Here is a 15275-nt window from a genome sequence, read left to right as displayed (position 1 = left end):
ATGCTGCCTATTGTCACTCATGTTAAGAGTTTAGAAGTCATGTAAGATTTTAATTTGAATATACTACTCCCAACATCAAAGCAATTATCAAGTCCAGTTATTATAAACTGCAACCTTTGCATTCTCTTCTTGGAGATTTTGAGTTCCATGCTGTGGTTCAAGCTATGCTATTGCCAACTTTAGATCCGTTATAGGACCTGCCCAAGAATGCTTCACGTGTCCGACAAGCACTGAGGAACTCGGGCAAACTTGATACTTGCTTTAAACCACAGACTCATTTCACCTGTTTTACAAGCAGCGTACTGGTCTCCTATTGCGGAGCAGATTGTTTAAAATTGCACTGTGCAGCCAGAAAATGGACTCTCTTCCTTAATTAAACCAGCATCTCCATACTTATAACCCTCACTCATTGTCTATGGTCAACACAAAAAGGGCTGTTGAATGTGCCTTCTCTCCACATAGCAATTAAGACTACTCTTTGAGACCAGCCCCCTTTATGGAATTCATTACCTTTGCAGAGGAGTGACTGTACATAATATTTTAAGTAGTTACTGAAGACATGTGTCAGGCATTGGATAGTTGAGGATATTATATTCTTTGTGAAGGCAGAGCTGTGGTCCACTGACTTTTGTTTATAGTTCATGTGTTTTGATTTTGTGTATGTGAACAAGGTAAACTGCATAGTACTTTGTATAGAGGGCATACAAGTCTCACAATAAATACATTTAACAACCATTCTCAGACATTATTTATTTTTTTGCTAGTAGGCACCATTTATACATAAAGATAGTTTGAAATTTCCCCAACTTCTCACCAATAAAATCATGTCCCAATAAGCCATAGGAGAGGTGACATGGGCATAGTTATTGCAAGGCTCCCTACAACATAGCATATTACTTTATCCCAAAAGCACTAAAACATCTCCATCAACCCTAAATTGAGTTATAAGCATTTGCAGTGCGGATCTGGCTGCCCTAAAGGCCCTAGCTGGGGAAAAAGTTGTGACAGTCTCAGCTGCAGTTCCTGCAAAAGAGTAAATTCCATGTTTATAAATCATTTCATTACAGGTACCTGTCTTCCACTGTAGTCACCACATAAAGATCTATAGGCCAGGTCAGCCCAAAATTGCAAAGTTATATATTTCTTCATATGCTGGACTCTTAAAAAAGACATAATCTAATTTTCATTCCTGTAGTACTATAGATCAGTCCAGACAGCTGGGTTTTGCCTCCTTTCCAGCAGATGGAGCAGTGAGAAGGAAAAACAACAACTCATTACACACCCCTTCTTAACCTGGTGTGCTGCCTGTATCTCCTCCCTGTAATCACTATCAAAGCAGATAAGTAGGAAAGTGGCAAAAATTGCATTAAAAATCAAAGCTCAAGCAAAAAACCAACCCAAGAATTGTCAAATTGAACACCACAGAATAAGAGTAGCTTTCTTTTGGTTTCTTCAGCAAAAACTTCAACTTCAAAGCAGACTCTCTCACAAGGGAGGTCATCTGCTCTGATCCATAGTACAAAAGGAGGGTGGAGTAGGGACCTTCCCATTCACACAACTGTTTACCTTAGTATTTAATTTCATGCACTTAGTGTGCATGTGTAAAATAAAAGTAATCTCCTCAATGGTAAACTTATTGTCCGGTATACTTTATGCTGCACTTTTTTTTGTTCTGATCCATAGTACTACAGGAATGAAAATTATCAGGTAAGAACTAATTTGCCTATACGTACCCAGATCAATCCAGACCGCTGGGATGTACCAAAGCTTCCCTATAGTGGGTGGGGCGTAGAGAGCCCACCTGAAGAACACCACTGCTGAAACTACCATCCCCTGGAGTCTGAACCTCCACACAGTAGTGATGAGCAAAAGGATGCAATGTTTTCGAGGTTGCCGCCCTGCAAATCTCTTGCAGTAACACTAGCTGACATTCAGCCCAAGAAGCAGTCCGAGAGCCTAGCAAATGAGCTTTCACAATCCCTGAGGAATAGGCTGGCCCCTACACAAGTAAGCAGAGAACTTCTTTTAAGCATCAGGCTATAGTAGTCTTGGAGACCTGTTGACCTTTCCGAGCTCCATTCCACAATACAAACAAATGATCTGAAACCTAGAAAGAATTTGTGACCTCCAAATAGTGCAGGAGAGCCCTCCTGACATCCAAACACTTCAATTCCTTAGCATGCGGTGTCTCTGAATCAGTGAGAAAAAGGCAGGAAATTCCAGACTGATTCAAATGGAATGACAAGACCACCTAAAGCAAGAAAGAGGGAACAGCTCTAAGAGACCCCTCCCGAATCAGAAATACATAAAAAGGGTTCCTTACAAGAAAGGGCTTGAAATTCAGATACCCTGCGAGCTGAGCAAATGGCCACCAAAAACACAGTCTTAAGAGTGAGGTCCTTTAAAGGTAGTCCATTTAAGAGGCTCAAAAGGAGCGTCACACAAGGCCTTAAGCACCAAATTCGGGTTCCAAGATGGAAAGACCGGCCGGATCGGAGGATTCAAATGCTTCGCGCCACACAAAAAACAGACTTCATCCGGATGGAACGTGAGAGAACTACCATCCAGCTTTCCCAAAAGACATCCCAAGGCTGCTACTTGATCCCAAAGGGAATTAAAGAACAAGTTTTTAGCCAAGCCTTTCTGCAAAAAACACAAGAATCTCCGGCACTGAAAAGCAGCAAGGAAGGACTCCCTGCTCTTTGCACCATACCTCAAATACCTTCCACACTCAAACATACGTCAACAAGGTAGAAGGTTTGCACACTAAGGGTAGTAATAACATCCTCCTGATAACCCTTCTCTCTCTGTCACCTCCTTTCAAAAGCCAAGCCGCTAGGCAAAAGCTATCTGCCTGATCAAAAAATAGAGAGCCTTGAAGATGACCCAACCTCAGGGGGCCATCCACTGTGAGATTGACTAGGTCCATGAACCACAGGTGCCGCGGCCATTCCGGAGCCACCAGGATTACTCTGCCTGGGTGAACCTTTATGCAATGGAGAATTTTCCCGATGAGAGGCCATGGCGGAAAAACAGAGGAGCACCATGTCTGGCCATGGAAGAACCAACACATCTGCTCCTTCTGCTCTGTGCTCCCTTCTGCGACTGAAGAAGCGAGGCACCTTGGTATTCCTTTGAATTGCCAAATCCAGATGAGGAACTCCCCACCTGCAAATGAGGTCCATCGCCTCTTCAGAGAGATCCCATTCTCCGGGATCGATGCATTGTCAACTCAAGAAATCGGCTTGCACATTGTGTCCCAATGGCGAGATGCTTTTCTGCTCAATCCATGAGTTGCTCTGCTTCTGTGACTGCCCTGGCTGTTGATGAAAGCCACTGTGGTTGCATTGGCGGACAGGACCCGAACTGCCCGATTGTGCATCATCAGGAGGAAGAGCTGCAGTGTTAAATGAACTGCTCTAGTCTCAAGGTGATTGATGGACCATTGGCTCTCCTCTGGTATCCAGAGACCTTGGACTGCCCGGGATTGGCAAATGGCCCCCCAACAAGAGAGACTGGCATCCGTGGTGACTACCACCCACTGGGGAATCTAGAGATTAAGACTCCGTGACTCAGATGTTCTGGAACCAGCCAAGACCAGATCTTGCGGACCGAGTGGTAAAGGGATTTGGAACTCAGACCCCAACGAGAAAGCAATGCTCTCTGTTACAGATTCATGAGCAAACACCTAAAGGACCAACTCCAGAGTTGAGGCCATGGAACCAAGGAGCTGCAAGTAATCCCATACCTTGGGCAGAGGAAGAGACGACAGCCGGCGGATTTGCTGCATCAACTTGGAGATCCGATCCGCTTGGAGGAATACCTTCCCCACCTGGGTATCGAAGTGGGCTCCCAATAAGTCCAGAATCTGGGACAGATGAAGATTGCTCTTCGCCTGATTGACCACCCATCCCAGAGACTCTAGGAGACCTACAATCCTGCTGATCGCTGCCTCGCAAAGTACTTTTGACTTCACCCAGATGAGCCAGTCGTCCAGATACGGGTGGACTAGCACTCCTTTCCGAAGAGCTGCTGAGACTACTACCATGACCTTGGTGAAAGTGCGAGGCACCGTTACCAAACCGAATGGCAGGGCACAAAACTGGAAATGGTTGCTGAGGATCTTGAATCGAAGGAACCTCTGGTGATCCCTGTGAATGGCTATGTGCAGATACGCCTCTGTCAAATGCAGAGAAGCCAAAAACTCGCCCCTGCGGACCGCCACTATGACAGAGCACAAGGTCTCCATCTGGAATCCTGAGGGCTTTGTTCACATTCTTTAAGTCTAGAATCGGCCGAAGATACCCCTCCTTCTTGGGAAAGATGAAAAATGGAAGAGAGTCCCTTTGCGCACTCCACTGGAGGGACTGGTACTATGGCCCCCAGGGCCAACAGCAGGTCAAGTCTGTTGTACCGAGCGCCCCTTTGTGTGGGATCCGCAAGGGGAGAATAGAAAGAGGTCTTGGATGAGCTGAGCAAATTCCAACACGTAGCCGTGTCTCATCACCTCTAGAAGTCAATGGATGAAGGTTATCTTGACCCATTCCTTGGGAAAGCTGGACAGCCGTCTCCTACCCGGGAACCGAGGAATGGGCCAACTATCTCATTGAGTGGACCAGACCCCCTCTCTGGCAGGCCAGTGGCCGCAAAAGGAATGAGACCATGGTTGAGCCCTGCCCTGGGGCTGATGCTGGGGCACCACTGGTGCCCTACTCTGACGGAACCTCCTTTGGCCCCGGAAGAGCACGAGAAGCAGTAAACCCCCGAGAGGGTCTGGGTCTGTCCTCTGGAAGCCGGTGCACCTTGTTTCCACCCAGGATCTTGATCAGTTGCTTCAAATCCTCTCGAAATAGGAATTTTCCCTTGAAAGGCAAATAGCTCAACTGGGCCTTAGAAGAAGCATCAGCAGCCTAATTGTGTAACCAGAGGAGTCTCCTGGCTGAGACTGCAGATGCCATCGTCCTAGAGGAAGTCTGTAGGAGGTCATGAGGCGTCCATGCCACCGCAGCCTCCAGATGCTCTGCCTGCCGTCTCTTGAGGCGGAAGCTCTTGAGAAGTTAACTGTTGGACTCAGCATAAGCTCGCTTGGAGCATAAAGTTACTGCATACAGCTGCCTGAATTCCCAGGGTGGAAACCTCAAAAATCCTCTTCAGCAGAACTTCAAGCTTTCTATCCTGAAGGTCCTTCAGTGCCGCTGCTCCAGCCACTGGTATCCTTTTAGTGACTGCTGATACTGAAGCATCCACCTTGGGAAACCGCAGGAGTTCTAAGACCTCTTCAGGCAACGGCTACAAATTTCTCCCCACTCTTGAGGCCTGCCTCAGGGATGTCCCACTCCTGTGTCATTAACTGCTGGAGTATGGGGTGAAGAGGAAGAGTCCTAGATGGACCCTTCAGTCCCACGAGGACCAGATCTACCGAACCCTGGGGCAGCACTTCATGAGAGGTCCACCCAGAGCTCTGCCAGGACCCACTGGATGAGAGGGTCCAATTCCTCTTTGTGAAAAAGGTGAACCACTCTCAGATCACCCCCCTCCAAGGGAGATGCCTTGTTGGAGTCACCCTCTAGATCGCCTTGAAAGGGATGTAGGAGTTACCAAGGCATCAGATGGACCAGCACCCTCTGCGTCAGGTACCAGGGTGCCCACCCCCGGAAGGGAAGAGTTGCGCAGCTTAACACGCAAAGAGCCCTGGGCCTCGACTCCTCTGGACCTTGCTTAGGGGCCCCTCAGGTCACTCCTGCACCGAAGCCCTCTGTTGATGAGCCTGGGTGGCCAGAATGTGCTTTTAATGCACAAAGCCTAACTCCAGTGAAAAGGCTTCAGCACCCCCCCCCCCCCCCCCGGCAGGGGATCGTGATCGCCATCTGAGCCCTCCCTGGACCACTCCTGCCAGTCCTCAGGGCTGCCGGGGACAGGAGAGAGATCCCCTCCCCCCAAGGCTCTTGCCTGAGCCTCTGCAAAAGTATTCAAAATGGCCTCCGTTCCCACACTCAGCAGGAATGGATCGGCCCAGCTGTTCGAAAGTCTGTCTCTTGAGAGAGCGAGGCAGCACCTCAGAGGTGCTTCCCCAGAGCCACAAGTCTGGCTCCCTGCAGGCAGTACATCTAGGCAGTCATGGCATTGAAGGGCTGGGTAAGGGGAAGGGGGGAGAAAAGGAGTAGAAAATGGTGCATGAGCTGCACCAGCAGCCTACAGAAACATGCACTCTGCAAATCCCATGCTCCCACAGGAAAGCGCCTTTCCCTACTACCCCCAGAACTAACTGTGAAAGCCAAAAATGCACAGCAGCCTGAAACCAAAAGACTAGAAAGGTTCCTTTCTTTTTGCTTCAATCTGACCAGGTCTATGGTGGGGGGTGGGGGGGGGACCGGACTACTGGTAAATCCCCCCCCTTGCCTTACTGTCAAAGGAGCCTCGCAGGATCACCAACACCAGCTCCTAAATGCCTACAACCAGGGGGGATAATCCCACTGAGACCTGCTGAATCCCTGGGAGGCTTCTCTGCTTGATCTGAATTTTTTTTTTCAACTTTCCTGGTACTTAGCCACACTAAATTTTTTTTTTTTTAAAGAACTGTCTACATCCCAACCAAAAGTGCAGACCGCAGGCTTTGCACCACCTCCATCTGCTGGAGACAGAGAAATACTGAGATGTAGGCAGCACACCAGGTTAAGAGCGGGTGCTTTACAAGTTTCTCTGTCCATCTGCCGGAAGGAAGGCAAAACCCAGCTGTCTGGACTGATCTGGGTATGTACAGGGAAAGCTCTGCTGCCAGACCCAGCAAGAGAACAAAGTCATCCAGGACCAGCTGATGCTTGATCCATCAGTATGAAAACAGACCCCCCCCCCCCCCCCCCAAGTCATCTCCCAAAGGGGTGGGGGGAAGAGAATCCACCCCACCAGGACCATCACTCAAAGCCTCAGCATACGTTCTACTGGGTACCTGAACCTAGAGTGGTCTATAGCTGTAGTGTCAGTCCGCATGTCTGCACTATCTGCTGAAGACCATGAAATACTGAAGAGTTAAAGGCAGCTCCAGAGCCCTTATAGGTGGTATGAAATCAGATTAACTTTTTTTTTTTTTGGTCACCATCTTCTGGCAGTGGGGGACATAACCCACTTGTTTGGGATGGGCAGGGTTGGCATAGATGCTTATGTAACCAAATTTGGTTACAAGGTCATTTTGAAATACAGCAAAATCTTTTAAAGTTGGCCACTCTCTAATGCTATTCCATGAGGATGCAACGGCTGGAAAACAAGACACAAATCAAGTATCACAATGTTTATTGATAGATACAAGTATATAAAATCAGGGCATGAACATGACTTGATAAATTAAAGTAGACTTAATTTCAATACTATAATAGAGGGACTAATTCAATTTCTCACTATTTTGTTTCACACCCACAAAACCACTTCCAAGGGCATCTTTCATCTCTCAAAACTGATCAGTTTTTGTGCAAGTAAACCATTTTTATTTTTAAAGACTTGTGCACTTGCCCAGGCTCAAGGATATTAAAATCTAGCACATAAAGCCCATTACTAGAGGTAGAAATACAGGCAATATACTATTACGGCAACAACCATCGATTACAGTTAAAGTTTCTCTGTAACAACCAAATGGATAATCAAATATTGCGACAACTCAAGTATTACACTGAGCAAAGTGCATTTCTACAGTATTCAGTGTTGCTATTCAGTTTTCTAACTTAAAACAGCCTATGGTAACCGGCAACAGAGGTGGTTCTTGCAATGGACTGCCTCTGCTTGAGAACTTATGATGTAATTATTGCATGCTGCTAATACACTGTTATCTAAACATTAAGGATACGCTAAAATATTTGATGGTAGACTATGATTAAGACATTACACTAAAAAAAACCCTTATGCAGAAGAAAAATCCTATTGACATGCTTCTGCTTTAAATATTGCGAAAGTTACAGCGGAATGAATTTTCGCAGTGGTTAGGTCAAATGCAGTTACATCATAGCAACAGTATGTCTGCACAACTTAAGGCTTTGGCTGGTTCTTTAGTCAGCTTCTTCCTCAGACTCTTCTTCTTCTGCAGTCTCCAGCCAGGTAAGCCACTGGTTCACCTGTGAAGAAAGCTCACTGTTAATTCAGAGGATCAAGAACGAACCGCCCACCTTCTCTATTCCAGCGTCATGAAACCAAAAAGGCAGTAATAAAACGGCACTCACACACACACACACACACACACACACACACACACGAAGTGTAAACTACCACCAAAAAAAGGAGAAGCTCAGAATCTGTGCAACAGTTCCCTGGACATTTCAAAATTGTTCCTATACATTAGGAAACCAGTGAGACTAACAGGAAGGAAATGTGTTATATAAAAATGCTAATGCACATCTAACTTCTTGATGATATCAGTTACCCGAATCAAAGGTGGGTATGTCTCCAAAAGATCAAACACATGTAATATTTAAAACTAAGGAGGTCTAGACGTTCACCTGGAATAAAGCTTTTCCCTTCCCTGGAAACTCTTGGGTAATGTCCTCCTTCCAAGCCAAGAAGGCTTCTTCTTCAATAATTTCCATATCATAGAAATGAACAAAGAAGCGCAGTAACATGCCTACGTTGAAAGAAAGCAAGAGCAAGATCATGTTTAGGAAAACAAGTTATAATCTCCTACAAAGAAACTGTTCTAGGTCAGTAAAATAAGGAAGACTAAGGCTATTTTTAAAAACAAGGCTTCCCAAACCTGTCCCGCTGACCCCATTTCCAGTTGGATTTCAAGCTAAGCACAATGAATATGCATATATTGGGTTCTCTAGTGCAGTGGTTCTCAACCTTTTTTCTGTCGGGACACACCTGACAGATGGTTCTCATATGCGTGACACACTGACCCATGATCGTCACAGGGCTAGATGTAAACGTACAGTTTGCATCCACGGGAACCCCCCTGACCCACAATAATGGATGTAAAGCAGAATTATGACATTCCCCATACAACTCACCCTACAAAAAAGATATTCTGGTGTCATCTCAGTAACACCAACTCAAACTCCTTCTACTTCCAGGCTCAATAGCCTTACTTATGAAAAAAAGACAGCAGTTTACCACCAATGCATGTCCTCTTGAGAAAACACAACAAATAAGACTGATACAAACGCTTACATGCTAGTAAAATATCTCAGTAACAGACACAGAACAGACCTAACATACTCCCAGGATCTGTAGTAATGCACATAAACTAATCCGCACACAGTTACACCTGTATTATGGAATACACTCAAACAGGAGCAACCCTATCTATGAAAAGGCAACACTACAAATATTAAATCAGGTCCTAAAAACCAATACACCTCTTATTAGGAAAACAGAACTAGCAAGCAGCTATAGATCCCCACACAGAAGTTATTCTGCTTATTAGTATAGTTTTACAATTAATGTTTCACAACAACTATGAACAGAATAACATCCAACAATTAAAAACTCATAAAAAACTATTAAAAAGTCTCCAAACACCAATAAAATATTTCAAAAAAAGCAGACATCACATAATATTAAATAATTAAAATGGCAGTCAATCAAGAAAAATAAACTTAAAAAGCCACCTTTACTTACCCCCTCCAGCAGCTCTCCTACTCTTCTTCCATGCAGGCTGTAGCACACACCAGAAGCAGCAGTAGTGGCTAAGCTCTATACTCATGGTCCTCTTTCTTAGGGCCCATGTCTCTCACACACACACACACACACCATATCAGTCATGCCCCCATGACCAGTTTCTGTCTCTCACACACCAATCATCTCCCAAACAGTCTGACAAACACAGTCACCTTCCTGAACAGTTTCTCTCATGCCCATACACACACACACACAGGCTTCCCACTCCCGTGTTCCACTTACATATATGGGCTTCTCACTCTCAATCACTCTCTCACACACACTCACCAGTCTCTCACTCCCATGCTTGTTCTCTCCACATGCACAGGCTTCTCATTCCCTGAATCACATTCTCTCTCTCACATTCACACACACACCAGTCACCTTATCAACCAGTCTCTCTCTCATACATGCACACACACAGGCTTCCCACTCCCATGCTCTCTCTCACATAATCAGGCTTCTCACTCCCATGCTTTCTTTCACATACACCCCCACAACACCAGGCTTCTTACTCCCATGCTTTCTCACATACCCAGATTTCTCACTTCCATGCTTTTTCTCTCACACACACACACCAGTCACATCCCCGACTTCTCACACACACACAGTCATCTCCTTGAGCAGTCACTTTCATTGTCTCTCACATATACACATACATCATCTCTCTGACCAGTTTCTCTCAATCACACACATGCTCTCGATCAAATACATTTTCTCACTTACACACAGGCTCTCAATCACACACACACATTCTCTCACACGCTGGCTGGCTGCTTCTCTCTCTCACTCACTCTCTCCTGAGCACAAATGGTAGCTGCAGCAGCCTCCTCCTCCAGCCCCCGCAGGCCAAGAAGGAAGAATTCCATCGACCACGGGAGGCTCATGCTGCTGTCTCCTTTCCAGATTACCAGCTGCTTCTATTGCTCGGGGCCGATGCTGCAGCCGCCGCTGCTACTTTATCACGCGGCACAGCTCTTTCTTCTTCCCGCGCACCACAGCTTTTTAGCACTGCTGTCGTTCCCACTGGGCTTGAACGTGCTGATAGCCCGGCGGCAACGGCAGCAGGGAAGAAAGAGCAGCGGGAGAGACCGGGAGCATGCGACACACCAGCCGGTGCTTGGCGACACACTGGTTGAGAAACACTGTCTAGTGAATACAAGTTTCTTGTGCATCATCCTCATGGGGTCACTGGGACAGGTTTGGGAAACCCTGTGTAAGTTACAACAGCAACACTGACAGTTGAACAGAAATTTGATTTTAGAATTAATCCATTGTATTCTCTGCCCCACACAAATCAGTTAAAAAACAGAAAGTGTTTCCATTAGCCTCCATGCTCACCTTTTGGAAAGTTCTTGTTGTGGCAGTGCACCTGAAGTGCATACAGAGCACTGACTTGTAGATCAACATGGTCATGTAGGAACTTCTGCATTACTGGCTTAAAGGAGAGAAGCAGCTGTTTCTCCTGTTCTAGCTGCTCTTTGGAAGGGGCAGCTGAAAGATCACTTTCTTCAGATGGGCATACCTCATTAGAAATATACTGTAAAAAGCTGCAGAATAGAAACGTTATTTGGAAATTAAGTTGTAACAGTGAAAAATTGGCCATCAGTGTTTTGTTTTTTTACCACCTGAAGTGGGACCAACCACCATAAACATTTAGTTTCAAGCAAGAGGCCAAGATTTTTAAGTGGCCAGTTACTCTGCTAGAAAGCAAGATGGTTTACTGTAAACTGTTCTCCGTAGACTGTTAAGCTAACCTCTTAACTCACAGATTTTGCTCCGAGCATGTGAGGGCATTTCCCATGCAGGCATTGCCTTTGAGCCCATCGGTTGGTTTTTAGAACTTTAGCTAGAAAGCAGACTCCAGGGAGGCTGGCAGGTATTTAGCATGGCTAATGCATCCTGCTGTCTACACCGACCACTGTTTACAGTAAGCCAACTTGCTTTCTCTGTTGACAATCAGGCTAAATTAGCCATGGTATTTTAGGGGGGGGGGGGGGGGGGGGAAGAAGAGTCCCAAGCTGAGCATTTACTGAAAAAGCAACCCAGATCCCCACCATGGAGAAACATAACAGTCTATGCAAAACTGTTTGTGAACCCAGCTACACTAACTGCACTAACCACATCTTCTGGCAACAAATTCCAGAGCTTTATTGTGCGTTGAGTGAAAAAGAATTTTCTCCAATTAGTCTTAAATGTGCTACTTGCTAACTTCATGGAATGCCCCCTAGTCCTTCTATTATTCGAAAGTGAAAATAACCGAGTCACATCTACTCGTTCAAGACCTCTCATGATCTTGAAGACCTCTATCATATCCCCCCTCAGCCTTCTCTTCTCCAAGCTGAACAGCCCTAACCTCTCCAGCCTTTCCTCATAGGGGAGCTGTTCCATCCCCTTTATCATTTTGGTTGCCCTTCTCTGTACCTTCTCCATCGCAACTATATCTTTTTTGAGATGCGGCGACCAGAATTGTACACAGTATTCAAGGTGCGGTCTCACCATGGAGTGATACAGAGGCATTATGACATTTTCCGTTTTATTCAATGTTCCCTTCCTAATAATTCCTAACATTCTGTTTGCTTTTTTGACTGCTGCAGCACACTGAGCCGACGATTTTAAAGTATTATTTACTATGATGCCTAGATCTTTTTCCTGGGTGGTAGCTCCTAATATGGAACCTAACATCGTGTAACTACAGCAACGATTGTTTTTCCCTATATGCAACACCTTGCACTTGTCCACATTAAATTTCATCTGCCATTTGGATGCCCAATCTTCAAGTCTTGCAAGGTCTAATTAGGAAAAAAAAGGTTTATGCAGTAAAGCCACCAACTCAGGGGAGTAAGTTCCTCAGATTCCTCCCGCCCCCAAGTCTTGAAATCCAGAGGCTCTCCCTGCATTAGGCTAATGAACTGTGGTTTTCCCAGCCCTTAGGGAAAGAACTGGAGGATCAGAGTAGGCCTCTCCCATACCTCCATGAACTGTAGAATTCAAAATGGCCACTGTCACACCCTACCAGGCTGCCTAACAGTCTAACTTCAAAAGTAGCTGCGATTTCTGTGAGGCTGCTTTCCCTACTTCAATTTCCTAAACAGTCCTGATCCACGTCAGCGCAAGCCCCACACAAGCCTAAGACGAAAATCTTTACCCGACAGTTTACACATGCAGCACAGCACTTCCTGCTCTGAGGAAGTTACCATGCCTCCAGCATCACACCGAGTCACACATCGACCTGCTCTCCCAGGCACCGCACACCATTCCCCTGAACCCGTACCCAAGGCAGGACTGCCACCACACTCCCTTGCTGAAATCCTCCAAATGTTTTTCTTCTGAGCTTCTTAAAAGGGATAAAACCCTGAAAGCTCAAAATACAGAAAAGAAAACTTCCTTTTTTGTTGGTCTTCCGTGAGAGACCAGGAAGAAACCCCTTTCCAGAGAAATGACAGAGCTACAACTACTGGCTGTCAGACCCTCCTTACTGCACAGCCATGAGCCAGCCAAGGACCACAGAGCCCCCTGCTCAACCCCATCAGGATGGCAGCCCAGAGGATCTAACATCCTGGGGGCAATTTCTTCCAAGGCAGTCAGATTATAGGATGGACACCCCTACCATCTGCTGGAGACAGCATACTGAGAGACTGCAGGTGGCACAGCATGTTAAGTACCTACAGTACAGTAAAGCTTGTGTTCTATTATCTGCTGGTAGGGGAGAAAAATCCATATGTCTGGACTGGTCTGGGTATAAAGAATAGAGCCACTGAGGGCAGTCTTCTTGGAGCCTGATTTTTTTGTAAGCACTTAAAAAATGCTGTTTGGGGGTTAAACGCTAACCCCCTAGCGAGTCCTTGCTGCAAAAATTCAAGCACCCAAGGCAGCAAGGCAACAGTTCTTAATGGAAAAAAATAATTTAAGAAATTGAAATATATAATCAAAGAAACAGATAGGGTTCACATCCGTGCAGACAAAAAAAAAAAAAAGTCTAAAGGGCTCCTGAAGCAATATCCACAAGGGAATTCCTGCATATGCTCAGTACAGCAAAAGCTCTAAGAACTAAGTTTTCATTCGATGCTGTTTGATGTCATTACCCATGTAACATGGCTAATTCTGCCCTGCTTGGCAACAGAAAAACATGCAGTTTTACCTGTCACTACATGTAGTCATGTAAGTTTAGAAAGAACTTAATACTATTTGCTATTTTTCTTCTTACTCTGGGTTCTTTTGAGATCAATCAGAAATGAAAATTGGTTCTTACCTGCTAATTTTCATTCCTGTAATACCACAGATCAGTCCAGAAAAGTGGGTTGTGTATCCCTACCAGCAGGTGGAGTCAGAGAACAATTAGAACTTTGGGCACTGCTCCATAACGAGAGTGCCACCTGCAGTCCCTCAGTATTGGCCTGTACTCAAGCCCACACTAACAGAACTAACTAGCGGCCAAGGTTGAAACCCAAACAAAAAAACGACAACCTGTGGCCTCAGAAACTGCTCCAGAGTAACTCAACACGGAGCTCCGTAATTAAAAACACAAAACAGCAAATCTTAAGGCAATGCAGTCTTTCGGTATCTGAACATAAGAAATTGCCATGCTGGGTCAGACCAAGGGTCCATCAAGCCCAGCATCCTGTTTCCAACAGAGGCCAAACCAGGCCACAAGTACCTGGCAATTACCCAAACACTAAGAAGATCCTATGCTACTGATGCAATTAATAGCAGTGGCTATTCCCTAAGTAAACTTGATTAATAGCCGTTAATGGACTTCTCCTCCAAGAACTTATCCAAACCTTTTTTGAAGAAAAGGGTGGGCCTCTGGTATTACAGGAACGAAAATGAGCAGGTAAGAACTAAATTTTCCTTTCCTGAACATACCCAGATCAGTCCAGAAAAGTGGGATGTACCCAAGCCACCCTACACTGGGCGGGAACCTGAAAGACCCGCACGCAATACACTCTCAAAGGACGATTCATCATCAGCTTTAACGTCCAAGTGATAATGTTTAGTGAAAGTGTGTAAAGACAACCCACACTACCACCCTACAAATCGAGGCGACAGGAGTTGACATTCCACCCAAGAGGTCGCTTGTGCCCTGGTTGAATGTGCTCTGAGTTCCAACGGAACTTGATGCCCTCGGGAAATGTAGGCGGAGCCGATGGCTTCCTTAATCCAAGGAGAGATGGTCGCCTTAAGACGCCTTGTCACCCAGTTTGTGCCACCCAAAACAGGAGAAACAAGCGATCCGAACGTTGGAAATTATTCGTATCCTCCAGGTAGCGCAGCAAATACGGACATCCAATAGATGAAGGTCCCTGCCATGAGAGGAATCCTGAGCCCAGTGCGGAAAACTGGGAAGATCCACCGCCTGATTGACATGGAAGGCCGAAACCACTTTCGGAAGGAAAGAGGGAACCGTGCGCAGGGAAATTCTATCGTCAAATCCAAAGAAAGGGATCGCGGCACGACAATGCCAGAAATTCTGAAATCCGGCGGGCCGAGCAAATAGCCACCAAAAACACTGTTTTTAAAATCAGATCCTTCAACAAAGCCCTGCGCAGAGGCTCAAAGGGGGCTTTGCACAGCGCCCAGAGAGCTAGATTCAAACTCCAATCGGGACATAAAGGCCGGACAGGCGGACGCAGATGTTT

At 45.9% G+C, this 15275-nt stretch overlaps 1 protein-coding gene across 1 annotated transcript in view; it reads right to left on the bottom strand.

Moving 5' to 3' along the window:
- Positions 1 to 7270: 7270 nt before the first annotated feature.
- EIF4G2 (eukaryotic translation initiation factor 4 gamma 2) overlaps positions 7271 to 15275 on the bottom strand; it is a gene marked incomplete at its 5' end in the record, with an annotated part of 48642 nt that continues 40637 nt past the window's right edge. The window contains 3 exons of the mRNA XM_029583088.1: positions 7271 to 8099; positions 8481 to 8602; positions 10978 to 11186. Of these exons, the coding sequence (XP_029438948.1) occupies positions 8034 to 8099; positions 8481 to 8602; positions 10978 to 11186 (397 nt within the window). The remainder of the gene's footprint in view (positions 8100 to 8480; positions 8603 to 10977; positions 11187 to 15275) is intronic.

Source organism: Rhinatrema bivittatum, chromosome 17 (genome assembly GCF_901001135.1).
Source record: "Rhinatrema bivittatum chromosome 17, aRhiBiv1.1, whole genome shotgun sequence".
NCBI lineage: Eukaryota > Metazoa > Chordata > Amphibia > Gymnophiona > Rhinatrematidae > Rhinatrema > Rhinatrema bivittatum.
This window is presented reverse-complemented; position numbering and strand designations above follow the sequence as displayed.